The sequence below is a fragment of the Sciurus vulgaris genome (genome assembly GCF_902686455.1).
Source record: "Sciurus vulgaris genome assembly, chromosome: 9".
In the NCBI taxonomy this organism is placed as follows: Eukaryota; Metazoa; Chordata; class Mammalia; order Rodentia; family Sciuridae; genus Sciurus; species Sciurus vulgaris.
Genome location: NC_136469.1, coordinates 73,594,321 through 73,618,806, shown reverse-complemented (window position 1 = coordinate 73,618,806; position 24,486 = coordinate 73,594,321). Strand labels below are relative to the sequence as shown.

Sequence of the window (24,486 nt, the reverse complement as noted above, 5' to 3'; positions counted from 1 at the left end):
AGACATTTGAACAGAATTCCTCCTGAGAGAGGATCCTGGTTCATGTTATCATAACAAGCTTATTTTTTGGCCTTGTGTTTCTCCTTTTCAGTTGCCAAGAGCTACAGTATTTGAAAATCATTATTTTCCAAGGGTAATTTTGCTGCATGTTCACATTTTCTAAGAACTCTTTAAGCAGATATTTTTACACTGATTTTGTTCTTTTCTTTAATTGTTGAAACCAAAGATTGACAGTTTTTCTCCCTTATAGAGGTTCAGGTACACACACATTAGTTTTCTCTTGAACGTCGTTTCATTCCTGTTTAAGTTTGGCCTACTTTCTCTTTGCATTTTTTCCCCCAGCCCCGTGGTAATTTGTCAAGCCCACTCTAATCTCCTTAATCCTTTGGCTGGAGTGTTTTGAGGCTTAATGGTTTAATTTAGGGGGCCTCAGTATTTAAGTAATTAGAGGTCCTATTTCAAGCTCTATCCTTCAGATAAATCACCTTTTTTATTCCAATTTGCAAATAATAGAATTCTAAGAAATTGTAAGAATTTGAACTTTGAATTGAATTGCATGCATTAAGAAGGAACACATCCTATGATAGTTTATTTCTTGAAGTCATTCTATAGCCTCAATCTTTATGGATTCTATTTTTCCTTGGAACTCAATCTTTTAATTATTCTGTAAAATTATTACTTTATGCATATTTACAGGGCACAGTATGATCATTTAAGCATGTATACAGTATGTAATAATCAAATTGGGATAGTTAGCATTTCCAACTCCTTAAACATTAAAAAAATTTTTTTTTGAAAATATACTTTTTTTTAAATAATTTTTTTTGTTTGTTGATGGACCTTTATTTATATGTGGTGTTGAGAATTAAACCCTGTGCCTCACACATGCTGGGCAAGTGCTCTAGCACTGAGCTACAACCCCAGCACCTAAAAATTCTTTGATTAACATAATAATTTTACATGTTAATAAGGTTAATACACATATGTATACAACATGTACAGATCAAAACAATTGATATTTCCATTTTCATATTTGTGCTTGGAGTTTGTCATGAGAGCTCAATATTTCTTAGTACATACATACATACATACTGGGGATTGAACCCAGGGGTGCTTTACCACGGAGGGACATCCCCAGCTCTTTTTATTTTTTTATTTTGAGATAGCTTCTTGCTCAGTTGCTGAGACTTGCCTAAAATTTGTGATCCTCCTGCCTCAGCCTCCCGAGTCATTGGGATTATATGCTTGTACCCCTGTGTCTGGCTTAGAGCTCAATTTCTAAAATACACCAGAGAAAATATTAGCTATTGCATTTTAGAAGTTTTTTTTTTTTTTTTTTTTTTAAATTCTATGGTATACTTAGTCCTTTTTTTTTTTTTTTTTTTTTAATAATGATACTTCCAGTAAGAACATGTAAACTTGTAAAAGAGTTCTTTTGTTTTTCCTCTCATCAAATTATCTGGACATCCTTACAAAATGTTAAAAAAAAAAAACAAACAAACAAAAACTTCCTAGTTAGGAATAATTTAGTCATAGAAGAATTCACATTGTAACATTCTAGGTTTCTGCCTTTTCAGTCAACAAACATTGGAACCCTACCAGGCATAAAGGGAGCTCTGGGAGACAAATGCACAGTAAATTTATTGTGATACAGCATTAAAAATGCAAAATAGTGAGGATGCGAAAGGTAGTTTGGAACTGTTAATGCTAGCCATATAATACTGGTTCTGTTCCACTGTTTGCTTTATGATGGGAACTGTTCCGAATGCTGCGTATAGATTTACTTTATCCTCACAGTGATCCATGGGGTAGACACTCTCTTCATCGTGTTTTATTGAGATACAGAAGGACAGGTAACACTGTGAGACCCAGAATCTAGTCCCACGTAGTCTGGCTCCAGAGTTCACACCATTAGCTGCAGCACATATATTACTTTTTTTTTTTCTTTTTCTTTTTCCCCCAAGAGTTGACTTTTGAAGCACTTTGGGTATTGGTGAAAGAACTTCAGGCTACAGGGTTAGGGAGAAAAAAGACACAGAAGCAAGTCATGAGAGGAGTCAGGTAGGAGGAGTGGGGCTGATGGGTTCCAGGAGATAGGGGTATAGGCAAAGCTGAGACATGGGGGGAGAGCCTGTAGGGAGTCAGTTTTGAAGTTATTTGGTTACATATTGACTAATTTAGACAAGAACAACAGTCACTAATGACAAGGAGAAATTACTTTGACTTTATGGCAGAGAACACAGCTTGGGGTTACAAATCTGTGAGTCCTGGGGCAAGGAACTTAGCCTCCCTGTGTCTCAGCTGATTCATCTGTGAAGCAGGTCTGTAAGACTGAGGTAATCCACAGGCAGTGCTTAGAACTCTGCCTTCATGCAGAGCTCAGGAGGGGTGCTGAGACTGATTTGAGTTGAACTTTGAACTGGCTGTAAGAAAAAGAGAATTTGGATAGAGGGTTATCAAGATGAGGAGTTTTGTGATGTTGGGGAGGTGGGAAGACTGAGCCTATTGCTAACTTTTGTATTGGAGTGTATTTTAGAAATGTAGTGGGATTAGCAAAAGAGGACCATGAGTTCCCAGTTAGGATTTGTACATGAATAAAGGTCCCCTAAATTTATTTTAAAATAAATTTAAAATGTTTTTCCTCTTTTCACATTTTTTATTGGTATGTTATATTTGTACATAATGATGGGGGGGGTTTGTTACATATTTATATGTACACATAGCAATATAATTTGGCCAACATTACTCCCCAACATTTCCTGGCTCTCCCCAATTTTAAAGGATCAAAAGTAAACTTGAAGCCCAGGAAAAGAAAGCATTTGATTTGGGGTTACCAGCCTTTTAAGGATTGGTTTGCCAGGGTGTTAAATCTCCACGCCCTGCCTCAGTGTGGACTGGACAGACTCCTTCCTGAAGAAGCATTCCCATGGCTTGGCAGTCTCTGGGGTAAATGTTTCACTCTATAAGAACTTAACGCCTTCTGAAATATTTCACTGCCCTTTTGTTTTTAACTTCCAAAGCACCGGCTTATTTGTTTCTTTCTCGATTGTCACAGCAACCTTGTGAGTTGGGCAGGGCAGTTGCATGAATCACCATTTTATATGCCATGGAACCAAGTCTCTAAGGAGTTTAATGATTTAAGATAGTAAGTGGCAAAATGGAGCAAGAATCCCAGACGTCTGGCTCCTAGTTACCATGCTCCATCTATCACAAAACGTGTTTCTGTGGAGTAAGGACGATTCATGAAAAACTTTCATTCAGAGTGTTGAGAGCTCTCTGATTTTCTGTGTGGCTCTGCTGTCGTTTTGACACCTGATGAATAATGCAAATACAGAATTCAATGGATGATTCAAATGAAAGGATGATTAAAACTCAATTTTGGTGTTGATGGCTCTGTGCCTTCCATGGAGGTCTTTAAACTTTGCTTTCTACCTTTCTGAGATGGCAGCTTTAGATTCTTTCAGTTCTTCTATCTACAGTGACTCTGAAACAGACCTACATCTATACTCACCGGTTACTTTACCCCTTTGAACCTAAGGAAGGGGGTGTTTTTCCTCCTGCACTTCCAACTCTTCCCCACTCGCCACTTTTTGGTTACCTTTGCCCAACACTTAGTTCTTTCTTAATCATCTGTGGTTACATTTAGAGCTTTCCCAGCTTACAGAGCAAAACAAACCCTTCTCCACTGCTGTGTCCTGATCTCATCACTACTTTTTGTTCCCTTTAAAAAGCCAGAACTGTGGAGACAGAAGTAGGTAAACACTTGGCATCTGTTTCCCCTCTCAAGTCTGTCTTGTGCCCTTAGCACTCCATGACCTCTGCTGGTAGGAGCCACCAGCAGCCTCCTGATGGATGAGTTCAAGAACCTCCCCAGGCCTTATCCTGTTTGACATCTCTGTGGCATCTGACAATGGTCCCCACCATCACCGCTTCTCCCCCAGCTCTTCTTACAAGCCTTGATCTCCCTGGGTGAGGTGGTGGTGGTGGTGTGGCTTTGTCTGCCCTTTACCTAGTACTCTGCACTCAGCACCCTCTCTGATTCTGTAACCTTTCCCAGATGACCCCGTCTGTGTTAAGAGTTTCAACTTCTGAAATGCAGAGGGCAATCCAAGGGTTTTTTTCTAACCTGAAATGCTTAGAAATGCTAAGAAGACCCCTGAACTCTAGATCCTTTTGCTCATCTGACCCCTGGACTTCACTAGTAGTTTCCACATGCTTCTCAGGTTCAACTGGTCTAACATGGATTAATTTCATTGTGTTTCCCTTTCTCTGTACCTCTTCACACATTCAAAATGATTTCCTGTTTCCTTCTTCTGATCATCAGTCTCAATTTCTTTCTGTGACCTACTTTATCCATTTGGCAACTAAAGTCCATTTGAAACTTCAGATCCATGGAAAGCTTCCCCTTTTCTTTGTCCCTCACTGCCCCATCTTTAGTTCAGATTTTTATCATCTTTTTTGATCTTCTTTCTAACCTATCATCCTCTTCCTTTCCATCTCTTCAAACTGCCACACTAGCTGGGAGCAATGGTGTAGTCCTGTAATCCCAGCTATTTGGGAGACTGAGGCAGGAGGACCACAAGTTTGAGGCCAGCCTGGGCAACTTTGCCAGACCTTTCTCAAAATAAAAAAAAATTAAAAGGACTGGAACTGTGATAAAGTGCCCTTGGGTTTAGTCTCCAGTACCTCTCACCCTGACCCCTGCTAAGACAAAAAAGAACCACACTGTTCTACACAACAGTGGTTGAAGATTGATCAATTTATCTTAAGTTCTTTTAGCACTCTCCTTTGCCTTCAGGATAAAAATCCAAATATCATCATTTGCTGTCTCCCGCCCCTCCCCTACCCCCCACACCCGCCCACGCCACTTCTCTTTTTTTAAAGAAATGGGATCTTTGGGCTAAAGATAGAGCTTAGTGGTAGAGCACTTGCCTAACATGCAGGAGGCCCTGGGTTCAATCTCCAGCACTGGATAGAGTTGGGGGCGGGTGCACGTAGAGACAGGGTCTCACTGTATTGTCCAGGCTGGTCTCGAACTCCCTGGCTCAAATGAGCCTCCTGCCTCAACCGCCCAAGTAGCAAGGATTACAGGTTTGTACCACCATGCCCGGCTTGTTTGCCTTCTTAGTAGCACTCATCCTTGTCTCTGTGTCTTGAGTTGTAGCTTTTCTGCCCATACTGCCTGTTGTGCCTCTGCTTCTTGGACCTCTGCTGTCAGCTCTTCTCCCTTTGTTGCACTCTGGGTCTTTCTCCACAAGGTCTGCTTTTGAAGGCAGATATCAGTTGTGTGTCCTTCGTGTTTAGCACAAGTAAGGCCTGAGGCAAAACCAGAATTTTTGCCATTCTGTGCTCAGCTTGAAGATTTCTTAACCCAATTCACTGTTGATCTGGAGTGCGAAAGTTAATCTCTTTTTTTAATGTGGGGCTGAATGGTACAGGGGGAACAGTAACATGTGGGACTGAATTTCCAACTTAGGATAGTTGACTGGGAAACTGGTGCTAAGGTCAATAATTTTTTTTTAAGAAACTATTTTACTCTTTTTAACCTAAGTATTTCTTAAGTTGTTTTAGGCATTCCTACCTGTGTACTTGAAAATAAGCAGCCTAAGCCATTCATTAGCAGTTCTTAATTGAATTCCAGCTTCATAATTGCTATACTTCTCAATAGTGAGTCTGAAGATTAATCAGATGATTTTATATGCTATAAAAATTGGAGAGCAATGGATTTTATGTACCTGTCATGTATATAGGTGCTTTCCTCTGTTAAATGAAACACAGGATTTCCTTTATTTTTTTTTAAATAAGTGATACATGTAATAGAATTGTTGATCTAGAAAAAGGTTTAGTCTTAAATATTTTGCCATTGAGTGAGTCACTTTTTCTGGGAATGAGCCAACAGAGTTGGGTAGGGCATTTACTCCTCCACCACAAAGGTATCATTAGCTGGTATCCTAGTAACTTAAGAATCATTGACCCTGAAAATGTCTGACTGCAACCTGGGCTGAATTTTCTAGTAAGATTAATGATCTTGCAGTAAAAGGTAAAACAGAGCCCAGGGTCTTTTATCTTCCTAATATTCTGTCAAGATCCCAGTGAACTATTGCAAAGACAGGGGAAAACACTGGTTTATTGTTCTGAACCTAATTGAGTCTTTTTATTATGTTATGACTCACCTATATTTCACAGATTTATTCCATACAAGTCATGTAAAGTAATACACTGTGGTTTGTTTTCCCTGCTTGGTTCATGTTCCTAGTGATCTGTTGGGCTGCCTGTGCCAATCCACTGAAGCAGACTTTGGCAGGAGCTTGTGCCAACTTTAGAGGAGACCATAGCAGTAAGCAACGAGGCTGCCTCACACTTTGTCCCCAGGACAGTGTCTGTTTAGAATCTTCTTTGGACCAATGGAAGATATCCATAATATATCTCCTCTGTAAAACTGGGGCCATGTTTAGCATAAAAAGAGTTTCTTATAAACATGAACACATCTCCTGATCTCTTATTTCCCCATCCCTGTTTTGTGATGAAGGAAGAATTAAAGCTAACCATGAAGAGTGGTTACCCATATTGGGGGGTAGGGTGGGGTCCTTGAATGGCATATTTAATTGCCAACATTTACAAATTACTATATTTCACATTGGAATGTGAATTTTGCTGTTTTTCACTAAAAATCGGAAGCATTGGAAACAAAGGTCTTGCATTCTTACAAAGTAGTGATTGGTTGATCTCTTAGAGCACATGCCTTGTCTTGTCCAACCCCCCCACCCCCGCCTTCCTTTCAGCTTCTTAACCCCTGTGAATATTGTTGTTCTTATTCTGTGAATTAAAAGATGTCTTCATGTGACTGCTCTTCATATTGTAGACTCAAAAAATGAGAACCTAGACCTTCAAAAGACATGTCTTTTCAGGAAGATGTCTGATGAAATGTGTGTAATTTTGTCTAGTTAGAGTAAAACGTGATTGATTTCCAAGCATTTAAAAGAAATTATGTAAAGTAGAATCTGCTTGGCTTCTTTTGACCTTGTATCCAAATATGTAGATGTTTTCCTGTAATCCTTTAAATGTATGATTTAGGTACTTGTTCATACTTTAGTTTAAAAACAAAACAAAACAAAACACCTATGGTGTTAGCCTACACAATAACTTTACATTTAGAGGGCTCTGTGAAAAATGATGGAATATGGTTTGCTAGCCTCCATCAAGTAGGATTAGTTTTCTGTATATGTAGTGAGGAAGTGGATTGTTATTAGTCTGTGCATCTATAGCAAAATATCTTTGGTTAAACAATTTATCAATAATAGGAATATATTCCTCACAGTTCTGGAGACTGGGTCATCCAAGATGAAGGCACTAATAGATTCTGTGAATGGTGACAGGTTCCTTGCTGGTTCCAAGGTGGTGCCTCTTATTGCATCCTTATGATAGAAGGGGCCAAGCAGATGAAATGACTGATTGCTGTATCTTCATGTGGAGGAAGAGTTGGGACAAAGAAGTGAATTTTCTTCCTCAAGTCCTTTATTTAATTTATTTTTATTTATGGGTACTGGGGATTGAACCCAGGACCACTGGGCCACTGGGTCCCTGAGCCACATCCCCAGCCCTATTTTGTATTTTATTTAGAGACAGTTTCACTATGTTGCTTAGTGCCTAGCTTTTGCTGAGACTGGCTTTGAACTCGTGATCCTCTTGCCTTACCCTCCCGAGCAGCTGGGATTATAGTCGTGTGCTCCTGGCATTAAGCCCTTTCATGCGTATGGGTTCATTTTCCTTCACATTTAAATGCTGCAGTACTACCTGAGCTACAGGACTTTTCTGAAAATTAGGTGAGATATATGTGGCTACCTATAGTAGACTGTATGAGGTATCACCTTCCCTTGACATATAGAACAAAAGGAAATTTACACTGTAGCAAAATTATATATTATGCATTTTCAAATTATCTTTATTGATCTTATAGCTATGCTTAGAAGTCGCCAGAATCCCACAAAGGAGCCTAATGTTTTGGCTTAGTATGATGGTGTCTCTTAGTTATTTGGTGAAGTAATGATATTCTATGTCATGGATTTAATTTTAGTCCATTTTAAAATGTGCTTTTTTAGTAAAAAGACTTAAATATTTTGTATCACTAGTGAGAGTATTGAGTACTTGCTGTATCTTTAGGATTCCCTGGATTATATTAGTTGGAGAATTATATGTGTCAGGTTCTACCTAATAAAGGACTTTCAGTTATATTTGGGTGTGATGACAAACATTGGAAAAACTTATGATATGGAACTATAAACAATAAAGTGCTAATTTGGTTCTTATGGTATTGATTAGTACATGATTGTCTCTAGAAGAGATTAGGGATAATCTTTCTTTCCTCTTAATATAAATTATAAAAAAATTATAATGGCATAGTTGACTTTTTTTAAATATTATTACTTAGGATGAAGTCAAGTAAAAAGGTGAGTTAATCATAAACTATTTTTTAAAAATATGCAACATTATAATATGGTGTCATTATCAAAGTAATGTGGAAAAAACTGAAGTGTGTTTTGGATTGTTCTTTCAAGTCGTAGAGGAAAGAATGTGTGAAGTTCCAGTTAGAGATGGGATAGTGTCGCAGACCAAAAAATAAGCTTCAGGGCTTTCTTTAGGTGACTTAAAACATTTTCTTCACCAATGAAGGGTTTCCTCATGCTTAAAGAACTTAAATCAGCACAAAATAAAATTTTGCTTATTTTCTTCCCTCTTCTTCTTGAACCCTTTTTAATACATGTTTTTACTATTGACAGGTGCTGCTGCTAATACATACTGAAGAAGTATTTTTTTTTTTTTTTTGTAAGGAATATTTTTAGGTTTTTATGGTGTCAGCTGCTTTCAATGTGTTTCTGACTATGCCAGCAGGTTGTCCTGAAGGTTGTTAGTTTTACTGGAGTCAAAGAAGAATGGGTTTAGAGTCTGTTTGAACATTTTCAGAGGTGAAGACAATATAAGGGGCCATAAAGATTTCCTTAAGGATATCAGAATAGGGTAGGGTGCGATCACTACATGGTAATAAAGATGAATTTTCTTTTTCTTTTGGTATTGAGGATTGAAACTAGGGCCTTCCTACCACTGAGCTTCATACGTATCCAACCCTCTTCAGCGTTCGTTAGTTTTTATTTTGAGATGTGGTCTCACTAAGTTGCCCAGTCTGGCCTTGAACTTGTGATCCTCTTGCTGCAGCCTCCTGAGTAGCTGGGATTATAGGCATGCACCACCACACCCAGCCAATAGAGATTTTTATAAAAAGATGTTACAGCCTGTGTTTTATTTGCTGTATTGGCCTGTAATTTTTACTTATTGATTAGCTCCATGGGATAAATTCATGGCATTTTTTTCTAAAGAGGCGAATTCCCGTCAAAACCCACAGTATGGAGATTTACTCCAGTAGTTGGTTACATTCCAGTATTTGCTTTCTACTGGCTCAAGTCACTGCCCTGCAGACTCTGTAAAGCGACAGTCAGGGAGAAGGGTAGTACTCACATGGCTAGTCCTTGCTTTCTTCTCCCAACCCTGGAACTCTTCACAGGGACAGCTTTTTGGTTCTTCTCCTTGTCCCATCAATGGTCTGGCTTGAGGGGTACCTTATAGACAACCTCAACCCAACCTGCAGTGCTTCTCAACACTTGTGTGCTGCACAGTGCCCCAGACCCTGCCCCAGCTCCCTTTATCCTCCTCACCGCACCCCCAAACCCAGTATCCAGCCTCTAAGGTTACAATGTTCCCCTCACATCAGTTAATTCGGAATTTATTAGGAATGTATTGCAGATGCAGGTGTCAAGTAGGTGATGGCTTCTTCAGAGTTGAAGGGTATCTGGCTGTTTCATCAAGGAGGAGGAGAAAAGGGAAAATAGCAGAATGGAAGAAAGGAAAGGAGTGAGACTTTCATATCCCTGGAAGGTAGTGATAAAAATGATCGCATCTATATTTTATGAGGAATGTACTTGGTGTCCAAGCATTATGTTCAGGCTGTTCCCAAACAGTGAGCTGAGTAGTTGATCCATGGTAGAGCTGTGGTTGGAAGCTCACTTGTTTGAGAATCTTCCTCATAAACACTACCCTGCATAACCAGAACAGTAGATGACCTTGACAAACATCTGAAATTTCTGAATCCCCCAATTTTCAAAGTCTGCTTGTGTTTCTACCATAACATGCAATAAAGGATAACTTAACAAGAAATACTGTTGTATTCAGCAGGTAGAGAGTGATGGCCTATGGTGAAACATGGATTCTAGAGTGTTGAATGGATGTTTGTATTTAAGCAAGATTATAAATTCATGCATGTTGTTGTGGAGTTTCAGGGACATTAGTAAATGCACAGGGTCAAGGACCTGCTGGGTGTATTTTCAGTGTCAACAGCTCTCACCCAGTCTTTTCCTGCTTCTGTAAGCATTCAGTTAAAGACTTGATGAGAACAAACAGGTTAGCCTGCCCTTTATGGTTGGAACTGAGTTCTAGTAGAATTTCTTTGAAAACATGTGTTTATAATACATAAAAATTGGTTTGGCTTAAGCTAAAAAGAAAATTGTAGTCTGATTTGTTTAAAGGAACAAAAAAATGTCCACATGCCAAAGTTTGAATGCACAGAGCCTGTTTCAATTCTTGGTGGATTTTTATGCTTTTTCCTCACTCTGATTATTATTTTCCCATCAACGTGCTAGGTAAAAAGTAAACTCTCATGTAGAACCATAATACTACCCATAAAAGTTATTTTTTTTTTGTTACTTTTCCTTATCTATAAAATTATATTGTTATGAGCAACTTTAAAGTTAATGAGTAACCTACATAAAATACTAAGATGACTAGGTTGGGGAATAAATAATACAAAGAAACTTAGAAACCTTAGGATCATTTCTTTTGAAATTCATAATACTGAAGTTACATGATTTTTTTTTTTTTTTTTTTTTGGCTTCCATGCAATTATAAATTTCTTTTATCAATGTGCTCTGTGTGCGTATCTATATATTTATGTTTCTGAAGTTGGGCTGTAATAGCATGAAAATTGTTGTGCCGGGGGCCGGGTTAAGTATAGTACAGTGGTAGAATGCTTGGCTAGCACATGTGAGGCCTTGGGTTTGATCTCCAGCACCCCAAAAAGAAAAAAAAAAGGTATTTATTCTGTGAATTACCTTTATTTATTTATTTTATTTTATTTTATTTTATTTTTTGCGGTACTGTGGATTGAACCCAAGGCCTTGTGCTTGACAGGCAAACTCTTTACGAACTGAGTTATATCCCTAGCCCTGCCTTTTTATCTTAACTAATGCACACAATGCCTTGTGATAGAATTAGTTCTGAAGGAAATTGTTAAGTAGATGGGATTTTTATTTCAGAAACATCCTCAGGTGTAATTGTGTAGATACAGTACTTATTAGTTGGAGTTTAATAGGAACTCCCACTGGTGGCCTAAATATTTTGCTTATATGCTACCAGCTGCCTTAAATCCTGTAGATTGTTCTTTTGGCCTTGAAAGCAAACTAAAGAGTAAACCATTTTGGAGTCTTTACATCCCTGGCTTTGCAGAAAGGCAGGAGGAGTTGCGGGGGGCTGCCCATTTCGTAAAGCTGTATGTTTTTAAACTATACACATGGTGCTTTGCAGAAGTCAAAATTGCCAAAGGGACAGATGTTGCCAATTTCAAATGTACAGGGGGAAGGCAAATATTGCTAAGCAACGGTGTACTTGAGAGAGCATTTTTAGGAGCAGAGCCAGGGGAGTTGTGCCTGGGAGCACTCGCTGCTTCTTATGGCTCAGTACCAGGGAAGACATGCAAAGTTCTCTGTGTCAGGGCCGCCATCGCAGTCGCCAGCACACACGACAGTGGCCTAGTGGCATCGAGTAGGGCTGGCAAGGGGATGTGTGAAAACAGGAAATCTTTTTTGCCATGTAGGAAGGCATTAAGACATGCTCACGGAGGTAAGTGCCCCCCAGTGTTCAGCTGCCCCACAGTAAGTATGCAGCCTGAGGGTCAGGTGGGGACCTGGGCATAATGAAATAAGGCAAGAGTGTGAGGCCTCAGAATTAGAGTGTGTCTCTTTCTCCTCCTTTCACCTTTTATTTTGCCCCCTGTTAGTGGTTGGCATCGGAGGAACCTCTGTGCTTTAGTGTGGCTGTGTATGATTTTATAAATAAGGTAAATAGCTTTCTAGACATAGGTATTTGGCCCCTCCCATGTCCCTCCTTTTGTACACACATGATAGGTAGCACACAGGTGTGGTGGGGTGGCCTTTTTTTTTTTTTTGGTTTGCCTCTTGAGGCTTGGAATACCTCTTGAGATTTGATGGTTCTCGGTTTGAATTATGGATTCTCCTTGTTTCCCTTCTTCTTGCCTCCTTCCCTCCCTCTCTTATGAAATAAAATGGGAGCAACCGTAGAGAAAATAAAGTCTTGTATTTGTAGAAAATTACAACATATTTTTGGCAATGTATTTGAATATAGAATTTAAGTGTGATTTAAAAGATCCAGGAGCCTCCTACCTACGTTTTAACATATAGGTAGTACTGCTTTTCATCGGTCTAGGGAAATTTCAAAATAATCTCACTTGAATACAGGCAGGTATGCTAGAGAGGCTTCAGGGTACTTTCATCTTCATGTTCTTACTGTTTTATTATTCAGCAGAGTTTGTGATCACATAGTCTGCATCTGTCTGGGGTGTAAATTTATGCGATGAAAAAGCTAATAAAAGATGACAGTGTTTCCATTTTTCTCTCTTAGAAGATGGAACTTATTTACTTTATGGTTTAGCTGTAGTGAAATCACCCAGAGCACAGTGAAAAAGGAGAAAGAATCCCCAAATAATTATTGTTTAATTACGTCCTTGATTGAATGTAGTTTAAACTTTCTTTTGGCTTTTTTGAGTAGAGACTGTCATAAAATTAATTGGAGGACCTATTATAGCAGTTTTAAGAGGCAACCGAGTTTTCTGGTGTCTTTAAGGTTCCCAAAAGTGAATTTTTTTTTTTTTTTAAGTCAGGATTCTAGTTAAGTCCATAAAACTGGTGTATTTCATTCTACAAAACGCTTTTAAGAAATATTAAGGAAACATCTGTTTGAGATGCCTCTTAAAAGTAGACCTAAAAGAAATGAGAAAACAGATAAGATTTAGATTGGCTTCTGCATAGTTAAGTCTTTTCAGGTCCACTTACTGTATTGTTCATGCCAGGGCAGCTTAGTTTGATTGTGGTTATATAAATGATGCAGCTCGTTTTATGGAGGATATTACTATATATTAATAAATTCAATTTAAAAGAACCTTAAAACTTTTTTTTTTTTTTTTTTTTAAAGAGGCCTGTGTCCGCCTCTATCTCCCCAGTTGGCCACGTGATTATGATGTCGGGAAGGAAGTGCAGTGGGCTCCATAAGTGTTTTCCCATGGGCTGTGTGCCAGGTGTGTGAAATATTCAGGAGGGCCAGAGTTGGGTTCATGTACAACTGAGACATAATTTACCTCTGCTGGTGTGACCCTCCCAGCTTTTAAAGGCAGTTTTCAAAGGGAGTTGCTTTTGTTGTTACTGTGAGAATGGTTGACTATTTTCCATATCTCTTCTCTGGCATCTAGATTCTGTATTCAGGAAAGTATAGGATGAAACGTAGAAAATGGGAAAGACAGTAAATGTAAGAGTTTTGAAGAATGTGATTGAGTTATGTTGTGCCTTGAAACACTTGGGAGGTTGGACTCCAGGGTCAAGTGCCCTCGGTTACTTTTTAAAACTTTTTCATTGCCTGTGCACATATGTATGTCCATATGGAAGAGAGAAACAGGTGGTGAGAGAGAGAATTATATTAAAATGGAGAAAGATTTGAGAAGAGTGACTGACTGCTTCATGTTTCAAGATGGGGACAAACCCTAATGTTCCCTAACTTTTAGAACTATGATAAGTGTGTATTATAAGAACTTCATATTCAGAAGGTTTTAGAGTACATTTGTTTTATAAGCAATTTTCTCTTTGTCATATATTAAATACCTATTTAGAAGAAATTTTAAAAATAACTATTTTATGTATATGTCTACTCTGCCTTTTGTATTTATTTAAAAACAACAAGGTGGATATGGTGACACATGCCTATAATTTCAACTGTTTGTTAGGCGGAGGTAGAAAGACCCCAAGTTCTAGACCAGCCTTGGCAACTTAGCAAGGATTTTATCTCCAAATAAATAGATTCTATCTCCCACTAACTACTACTGCTAAATAAATAAATATCTGAATGGATAGATAAGTATTGATGCTCATTGAGTGGTTGTTTGTTCAAAACTTTGTTATTAAATATATTTTCACTTTTCACCAGTTTAAGTTAATGTATCAGATAAACTTTGCTGAAAGTCTGATGCAGTTTGTTTATACTCCCAGAAAAAATTTATACACAAACATAATGTAAGAAAAGATTAACTCTTATTTGGGATTCAGTGAAATTACTGTTTTCGTAGTTGTTTAATGACTGAATCTGGTTTTTAATAGGTAGTAGAAAAGTGAAATAGGCCCTTAAGTTTAGATGTTCTTTGATAGGATTATATAAATGATCATAATACTTTGTAATGTTCTGATAGTAAGAGCTGTGCATTTCTAGATTAGTTTTCTAAGCACTAGCAATTAACCTGGTTGGCTGTTACTCAGCATTAAAGTTAAAAAAAAAAAAAAAAAAAATAGAAGAGGAACTTGTTGAAATAGTTCACATTTAAGACCTGAAGGGCCAAGTCATCTCTATTTGCCTTTTCTCTTCTGTGTTTGTCATAGTATCACTAATCCCCTCGGGCAATTTGAAGCTTGGTTTGTTTCCTCAGAGTATTCATGCCTCTAGCTTACCACTTCAGTAATTTTCTTTTCCTTTTTTTCCTACTGGATTCTGGTTTTTTGTTTTTCAAAACAATCGATGCCAGGAGACAGACAACCAACACCTAACCCAGAGGAGGCTGCTGGAATATAAGCCCAGGATAAAATCTTTATGTCCTTTTAGACAAAGCATGGATTAAATGGTTTATCATATTCCTATGACTTCAGTTTCTTTCAACCTTCTCCAGAAACTGATGGAAAGTTTTTGGTTTTCTCCTCCCCTGGCACCTTGGTAGTCTTAGCTTCTGCTCAGCTTTGAAAAAAATGTCCAGGCCCTCTGTGAAACAGAATTAGACATGGCTCCTGAACAGTGTTTGCCACTTAAATTTGATAGACACATACACTTTAAAGAGGGAGCAGCAATACAGGTTTATGTATCTATAAATCCTGTCATGGTTGACTAAGTAATTTAGTAGTGTTGTTTTAGACCTGGAGCCGTCTGTTAATATGATTTGTGAGAGCAAGTGAGCGCGTGTGCAGGGCAGGCTGGAGGTGGAGAGTTTGCAGACAGCAGATCCCACTGCAGGTCCACACTCTCCCTGTAAAGAGGGATTGCAGTTGGAAGGCTGCTCATACTTCCCACAATTGATGTTTCCACTCTAAAATTAAAAAAGTCCTTTCCCCAAATACTCTGAAGACTGTTTTCGTAAGTAGAATTGGTTGTGAGAAGGGGAAGATCGGATAGTTGAGGCCAATTGAAAGACCTTGTCAGTTTATTACCACTGGGATGGAATGTCTAGACTTGTTCTTTGTGGGGCTTTTTTCTTTTTTTTTTAAATGGTGTCTTTTTAGCCCTTCTTACTAAATCATTCATGGCTGCTTCGCCCACAATGGGCTTCATGGGGCCTCGTGTGATTTTTCATCAAAGGCACAGTGTTTTAGAGCCTGAGACCATCAGGGGATTTCTGATTCCCCCTAATATAAAGTGAATGTAATAGATCACAGTCTGATAGTTAGGAAGTTGGTGAGTAACTCAGATTAGATGTATTTACTCTGAAACAGTGATAAGTTATTTTTTGTTGTTGTTTTTTAAAACCATTTTCCAGCCAGGTACTGGAACTTTAAGTGAATTTAAACCTATCCCAGGTATACCCCAATTTCATAACTTTTGCACTATGAAGTTAGTTGGTATATCATCATAAATAAGAAGTACTGAAAATATTTCTCCATATAGTGCATCAGCACTAAACAGTAGTTTTAAATAGGTACTGTTTCATGGGACTGTACTTGAAACCTTCCTTGCAAACATTCAAAATTGTAAACGCACATATGGTCTCAGGATATGTAGTAATTTTACTAGCAGTAAAACTAGTAAAACCAGCACTTTTATTTCTCCCTCATTATTTGCATATTTGTATCTGGAGGAATGTTCAAGACAGTTCTGTATGTAGAGAATGCTACTTCTGGTTTTCAGTTATTTAAACCAGATCTCAAGAACTAGAATCCTTAGGTTTTATAATGATATAAGATGTCTTTTAACAGAGCTCAAAACAGAATTACCAGAATGTTTCAAGTAGCTAGCTCACATAATACAAATTGAATTTTTATAAATTTTTATATGCTTTAGAAAAATAAATTATCTTTATGATACTAACTAGAGCAAATTGTTTCATTTGTATAATCAAAGTAACTAGAACTGAACAACAAATTTTTCCAGTTGTTCATATTGATATCCCCCCCCCCCCCCCCCCCCCCCCAGTACTGGAGATTGAACCCAGGAGTGCTCTACCACTGAGCTACATCCTCAACCCTTCTTATCTTTTTAATGTTGAGAGAGGGTTGTTGAGGTTTCTCCTCGAACTTGAGATTCTCCTGTGTCAGCCTTCCGAGTAGCTGGGGTTACAGTTGTGGACCACCGCACCCAGCCTTCATATTGATCTTAAAAGACAGATACTTCAAGAGACTTCTTCCTTATAAGGTTTTATAGGTGTCAGTAACATTTTAGTTTGGTTTTTTTTTTTTTTTTTTTCATTTTGAGCCTATTTTTACTTTAGTAAAATAGGAAATATTGTAGTTTGCCTATAAAACAACATTTTATGTAAAAGTATACTTTAAAAAAATTAGGGATATAGTCTCTCACTTATTAAATGAACTGGGGTGCTAGTATATCTTCCATTCTTCGAGTATTCTCCCTTAGTGTTTATCTTGGAGTATTTCTTAATCTCCTGTCTCACGGAGAGACACACCCTTCCTTCACCCCACCCAAGTGTACTGCCTGATTTTCCCAACCAGAGATCTGCTGTTACTTTTACATGTGAAACTTTTCTTTATGAGAAATTCACATCCTTAAACTGCATTTGGGCAACTATTGTAAGTGAAAACATCTGATTAGAGTAGTGGTGGTGATTGACGGATTGTAAGTAAAATAGATATTACTTTTTTTTTTTAATTGAAGATTTCTGTATCTTAAAAAATACCTTTGTTCTCTGAAGTTGTCTGGAGTTTTACAAATATGAGTATACATATACTGCTTCCCAGGAAAAAAAATTGAGATTTCAGTATAAGATAACTCCATAATTCTTTTTGGTTGGCTTATGTTTCTAAATTTCATTTGCAGTGCCATGAGATGACACAATTAAGGTCATTCATTTCCCAGATATTAATTGCTTATCTACATTAAAGAATTATGATAAGGCTTGGAAAATGCGGAGCTGACTAAATCCCAGCTCCTGCCTTGATGAAGCTATGTCTAGTTATTTGAAAATATCTGGGGAAGGATGAAGTGAGATGAACAATTTTAAGGGAGAATTTAATAGTTAAAATTAGTTTTACGTGCCATAATGGATTCCACTATCATGTATAATTATAATGCACCAAAAAAAAAAGGAAAAAATAAAATTGGTTTTGCAACTTACTTGATAACACAGTCTAAGGTGACTTATTCCTTATAGTCTAGTGTAATATCCCTCCTTCCATATTAACAATCTCTAGCAAAGTTGTTGTTGTTCTTGTTTTAATTTGGTCTATAAGCATGTCTGTATATCTGTCCAGGGATCTTAAAAACTCTTATCCTAAAATTCTGGGTGCGGAGGTAAGACATTCACATAGTTGCCCTACGGGTGTGTTGCTTCTGGAGAAGCAGTACTGCTAGTCCTTTTATACCTGTTCCAGCTGAAGTAGGCACACCCAGCAGTTATGAGCATGTTCTTGGAACAGGCTTAGCTGTTCAGGGAATTTATTGCATATTCACAGAATGCAATTAATTTTATTTCAAAACCTTGCTCAGCCAAGATTTTTGGTCTCCTCTAATCTGTCTCTTAGAAATGGTGATTATAGTGTCTCTATATAAACCCATGTATTTGTTTGCATGACCCTAACTTTAATATGCCTTAAATTTGTATCTTCCTCTTAACAATACTACAAGGCTTTGTGTGTTTCAAATATGTCTGATGAGTATTTAAGTTTGATAAAAAAGAAGAGAAGAGAATCAAAACATGCTCTCCCTGTTTGTAGTCTAGTTTGGGGAGCAAGAGTGATTTAGCAAGCAAGCTTGGGGCCAGGCCTTGACAGCAAGTTGTGTGTACTGGGTAAGGCTGCTTGTGAATATATAACCAGCAATTCTGGGTAGAAAGTATTGGATGGGATGAGCCCAGAGCACTGAGAACTGAGCTGGGGAGATTGAGTATAAGGTGTTTGGAAGAAGGAAAGTGACGTGGAGGAAGGAAAATAAAATGCAAACACCAGAAGTAACTGAGGACATGCTACCATTATTCCCAATGGTATTTTGTACATAGTCATCAATTCTGTGTACATTGTTCTTGTCTCACTGACTCTTTTTCATTCATACAAATGCTGGCATATAATGAACCTTTTTTGTTTTTCTCCTGCCCAACAATATTTCTTAGAGATTACCCCCTTAAATCAGTATGCAAAAGGCTTCTTCGTTGTTTGTCATAGCTGCATAGTATTTCTTTGAAAGTGATGTGTACCTTAGTGGTCTTAGTTACCTGCAGATAAACATTTAGATTGTTTATACTGTCTTATTCTTTGCAAACTGAAGTTATTTTGTACATGTAGAAGTCAGTGCTATAAGTCAAAGAGAATATGTAACTAGAACTTGGTAGCTATTGCTAAACTGATATTTTTGGAGCTTATACCACTTTGCCCTCCCACCAGTCCCAGTGTTCAAATGCCTATTTCCCCACATCTCATAGGTACAGTATTGTTAGTCTTTTGGTTGTTTGCCAGACTGATCTGGGAAAAAGAGTTTCTTGGGGTAATTTAAATATTTTCCAGGAGAAGGCAATGCAAAACAATTTCCTTTTATCTCTAGTATGTTTTATTTCCATTTAGTCTGTTAAGGTGGTCATTTATAATTCAAACACCTGCAGCATCTACTAAGTTTTAAAGCCCTAAATGTTAAAAACTTATTTTCGAACTCAGTTCTGAGGGTGAAAACATACCAGCAAATACTTTCGGTGGCATCTGTGAGGCAGGCAGCATGTGACTGATGAGTCAGTGAGGTCGGACTGTCCCCTGCTTTCATAGAACTTGTAACCTAGAAGCAGCAGAGATGATACATTGACAGAATACAGCATTCTGAACATCAGAACATCTGGACAGCTGAGGGGTAAGGGAGTGGCTTACAGAATGTTTTCCAAAGGATAGTTTTCACATGCAACCTGAAGGCTGTGTAGAAGGGTTGCAGGCATTTGGGGCTAGGTAAGCAGCAAGTAGATAATCAAAACTGAACAGTAATCCAAGAGGTGACATATTTTAAGAAAAATAGCCATTTTTGTTAATATTTTAAAAGTTAAACTTCACATAGTGAACCTTTTGAGGTTTTTTTTTTTTTTTTAAACTGTCACTGTTGAAGAATGTTTTGGTGATTAATGTTGGCACTGTGTATCCCATATATATATATATATTTTTTTTTTTTTTTTTTCTGTGTTTTCACATTTGACCTTCATACCAACCATGTGAAGTGGTTAGGTTTGGTGTTATTATCCCTTATCAAATGAGGAAATACGCCTAAAGAGGTTGAATCTTATCCGGGACTGCAGAGTGCGTCTGCATCTGAGCCAGATCTGGGATCTAAGCTCTTTTGGCTTCTCTCTTCTGCATGCTGCTCCCCGTATTTCCTGGTTAGTGATAACTAAGCCTTTTTGAGAATAGCATTGTTTTATAAAAATGCTGCTCTGTTGAAACTTGAGAGGCTTAAAATATAATATTGCCAAGAACCTCCTGTCTCACTGGTGAGGTGCCTTTTCCCCATCCAGCTCTTTTTAGCTTATTATAAACAAACTGTATCATGCTTAGAAGACACCAACATATTTTAGTATCAGTGCATTTCTTTATGATTTCACAGTGTCATTCCAGGAGGAGCGAGAAATCAGATCCAGGTGAGCTTATTGCCTTTTCTGGTCTGAAGCACTTGTAGGGGTAACAGGCAGTTAAATATGAATACCCAAAATGCTTGGTAGAAACCAATGAAAGACATTGCTCTTTAAAATAAGACTTTGGTCATGCAGAGGAGGACTGGATTCACACCACCTCCTAAGAAGCTGATATGTTAGTCTCCTGTGCAAATGTTGGACTTTTTGGAAGGTCAGTTTGATGGGATTCTGAAGCCAGGCTCATCCACTTCAGAAGGTTGATCTGAGAATTGAGCTTTTTCAACATTACTGAGACTTTTTTTTTCCATTTTAAAGCTTCTGTAATAGGAATGTGTCTTACATTTGATGGGAACATTTAGTGTAGTAGCTTTCCTTCATGCTAAGCTAGTAATTGATTTTATAACTGCATTGAACAATTAATTTATGTACAGAATTTAATGCAATATGCATTCAATAAATAATTGCTCCATGAGACACTCAGCAACTTAGCAAGCCCCTATCTCTAAAAAAAAATTTTAGTATTGGGGATGTATCTCAGTGGTAAAGCACACTAGGGTTCAATCCCAAGTATAAATGAATGAATGAATATACATTTAAAAATTTGAGTAGAATTATGATTCCTGTGTTAAGGCCATACCCCAGAGGGGAAGTGAGGTCCCTGCTAGGAGGTTGTTCTCTGTACAGGAAACCAGATATGTGAAGTGACCACAAATAGGCAGAGGGGAGAGCCCACCTAGCTTAGGAACCTAGATATTGAGAGTGGGAGACAGCAGTGAGATTTGTGGTCATAGTAGAGTTAGTGTCATATACCATTGAGGGAGAACTAGACAGAAAGGACCTGCTAACTAGAGCATCCTGATCCATACTGTTACAGATGTTTGTTGTTGCTTTCTTTAAATCATCTCTTGAATCTCAGTTGTGTTGCAGAGAGACTTAGCCAGGACTAATTGTTCTTTGGTCACAGTGTTAAAAGGAGAGCCTGGTTCTACTTTGTAGGAGTGACAGTAATGAGCTGGAGACCCTTTGGGAAATGTGGATTTTAAGAATGGGATTAGCATGCCATGGTTATTCCAACAACCCCTTCTTCCCTCTTAGGAAGTCTCCTTCCAGGGGCCAACTTGGAGGTACCAAGTTGTTGTTATTTAAATGAGACAGCCTGTCCTTACAGATCTTTCTTTGCAGTCACACCTGAAAGACCTATTCTCATTTGCCTCTAATTTAGATGGGCAGAAAATTGGAGATGTGAATCTCAGACACACGGAACATAAAATGGGCTCATACTATACAGACTGTTTTGTAACTGCCCTCTTTTAAATGCAGGCTTCAAAAGTGGCTTGGTAATCATAGAAGTATTTAAGAGTAAAGGGGCAGTAAGTAACTTAATCTCAGAGAGATCTCATTGTATGTGGGTGTGAAGATGGGTAGGAGAGAAAAATAAAAACAAGTGCTAATGTTTGGGATATCTGAGTGAAGGGTTTGTTGAATTCCTGTTAGTATTATGGCAGTTTTTCCTGAATGAAATGATTTCTAAGGAAAAAAGTTCAAAGTATATTATCTTGAGCATCTTTCCATAAAAGTGCAGTTTTATACTACTAAGTCTGCATAATATAACTGTGGTATGCAGACATGATAGCTGGACTTCTGTTGTTGGGCATTTGATCACTTTCAATTATTTGCATTGTGAACAGGGTTGCTTAGGGTTTTTTGTTGTTATTGCTCATTTTTCAGTACCATGGATTGAATTCAGGGCCTCACTTTATGCTAGGCAAGCACTCTACCACTGAGCTACAAATCTTTCAAAAATTTTTTAAATTTTGACTTAAGGTTTTGCTAAGTTAATCAGTCTGTCCTCGAACATGTTATCCTCCCACCTTCCAAGTAGCTGGGATTATAGGTGTGTGCCATCACACCTGACTAGGACTTTTGAAAGAAGATAATATCCTTATGTAGTTGGAATAGAACCATTGCTCCACTTTGAAACACTTCTGCTCCATAAGGGAACTCCTAGGAAAATTCATAGTAATTTAACCAACTAAAGAACCCAAGACCTTATTAGAATTTTAAATGGGTTAATGGAGGTTCTTCATGAGAATCTGGGTAAGGTCAGTGTTGCTAATCTGTAGATAAGCTCTAGAAAAAATTCTTCAGTTTTGGTTCATCAAGTTTTGTTTTTGGTTTTTTTTTTTTTTTTTTAAGTGTATCTTTGGCGATATGAAATCTAGGTTAAATGTTAAGTGATTAGGAATATCAAATAAAAGTTTTTTCAGTGTCTTGAAGGTCTAACTTTCTGACCTCATTCATTCTTTTGGAACAGCGGATACATTTTTATTTTATTTTTGCTTCTATTCAAGGGTACTTCATTATTTCATTGATTGCCACGTATTTTAATTGGATTACCATTTTCATGCCAGCGATAGGTAGAGTGAGGGGACTATTTGTCTAGAGTTAATATCATCATAATGCTATTCCATCAATTTACCTTCATTATGTAATTGTTATTTTTTCTAATAATACATGTAAAAAATTGAAACCACAATATCTTGTTGTATTTTTCCCTCAGGTAAAAACAGCATTCATTTCTCTATCTGTGCTAAAACAGAGCAGTAATGTTGGGTTTAGTTGTTAGACATCCTTTAATGTTCTGAAAACCAAAAAGCAGGTCTAGCTGTTCATGTGCAGAATGTGCTAGTGGGTACAGATTTTATGGATACCTTTAATTCTTTTTGTTATATCTCCCAACTTCCTGGCCCCACCTCAACAATAACAGAGTGTGCAGTTTTGAATAAAGGTATTTCCAGGAAACTTAAGTGTTTTAAATACACACCTGTTCAGATCAAATTGAAGCTGAATTTTGACATGTCCATTAGATTCAATTATAGGACAGTGTGAATGTTGTATGCTTTGTTTTGTCTTTTCTCTGTACATTTGCTTCCTGGGAAAATTTTGTATGCACGCGCACACACCTACACGCATGTATAAGGTGAAAATGCTGACTAGGGGTGAGACATCTTTAACTTTAAAATAAATTTTGATAGGTTAGAGTATTAAAAAGCAATACTAATAAAGAGTTGTTATTTTCTTTTCTGGTACTATGGATTGAATCCAGGGACACTTTACCCTTGAGCTACATCAAGTCCTAAAAGTTCTTATTTTGAGTAGCGTCTCATTAAGTTGCTGAAGCTGGCCTTGAAGTTGCAGTCCTCTTACCTCAGTCCTCTTGCCTCAGGTTTGCTGGGATTACAGGTGTGCACCCCTGTGCCTGGCAATAAAGATCTATTCTCCACTGGACTACTAAAGAGTTCAGATGATTGCCATTTTTGCGTTCATTTAACTTGGGCTGAAATTATGGTGCCTGTTTTAATCCCTTTCCCTCCATTTTTGCTGTATGTGTTATAGCTCTAGAGATACTTATGTATTATTGTACTATTTCTTTAATATACAAATTTTCCATTGTTTAACTTTTGACCTAAGGGTCACAGTTAGTCTGCCATGGTCTCTGCTCACTGATTCCTTGTGTGTTTCCCTGAGATCAAGTTAGATGAATCTCTTTGGTCTTATTCATCCAGAATCCAAAGTTGCTAGTGCAACATGAAGCTGAGGTGAGCGAGCCTTTGAGTGTTGCCGAGGTGGCACCAGCATCAGTCATTACCCTCACTCCTTTCTGCTGTTTGTTTACTCATCTTTTCCTTCTTTTCACTTGTAGCAGACGTACTCCAATGAAGTCCATTGTGTTGAAGAAATTCTAAAGGTGAGCTGATTTTGTCATTTAAGAAACATGTAAGCCAGCCCCATCACTATTATTATTACTTTAATAAACAACCACCATTCCCAACCCTCTTTAAACAGGTTTTGCCCCTTTGCACCTCCAACCTCCAAATAAACCAGAACAATGACAAAGGGAGACTTAGGAATCCCCTAACAGATTTTATTATATTAAAATAACATTCCCAAACTGCAAGGTATTTTGACCAGAGTTTTATGATAGTGTTCATGTTTTTTTTCTGGTTGTCTTTGAAGATCCTGGAGAGCAGGTCATAACTCAGAGAGGAAACCCCTGTGTTGATGTCATCTGGGAGGCATCAGGGGTTAAACAATGTGGAATCTGTATATGTGGGTGTCTAGTGACACCTGGTTTGTCTGGCGGACTCTTGAATGAGTCAGTGAAATTTTAAAAGGACCCCCCCCACCCCCCACCCCCCAGAAAACCCAAAAACAAATAAGAGGAAGTAAATTCACTTCTTTAGTTTTACCTTAGGGGTTTTTAGGTTTTTTGCTCTTTTATTGGGACTGTTCAT

General features: G+C 37.8%; 1 protein-coding gene across 4 annotated transcripts in view; it reads left to right on the top strand.

Annotated features, from left to right (window-relative positions):
- AFF1 (ALF transcription elongation factor 1) overlaps positions 1-24,486 on the top strand; it is a 182,380-nt gene that overhangs the window by 103,866 nt on the left and 54,028 nt on the right. For 3 of the 4 annotated variants that reach the window (XM_079153192.1, XM_079153193.1, XM_079153195.1), the window contains one exon: positions 23,895-23,939. In XM_079153192.1, the coding sequence (XP_079009318.1) occupies positions 23,895-23,939 (45 nt within the window). The remainder of the gene's footprint in view (positions 1-23,894; positions 23,940-24,486) is intronic. The other variant, XM_079153194.1, reaches the window with a different exon arrangement.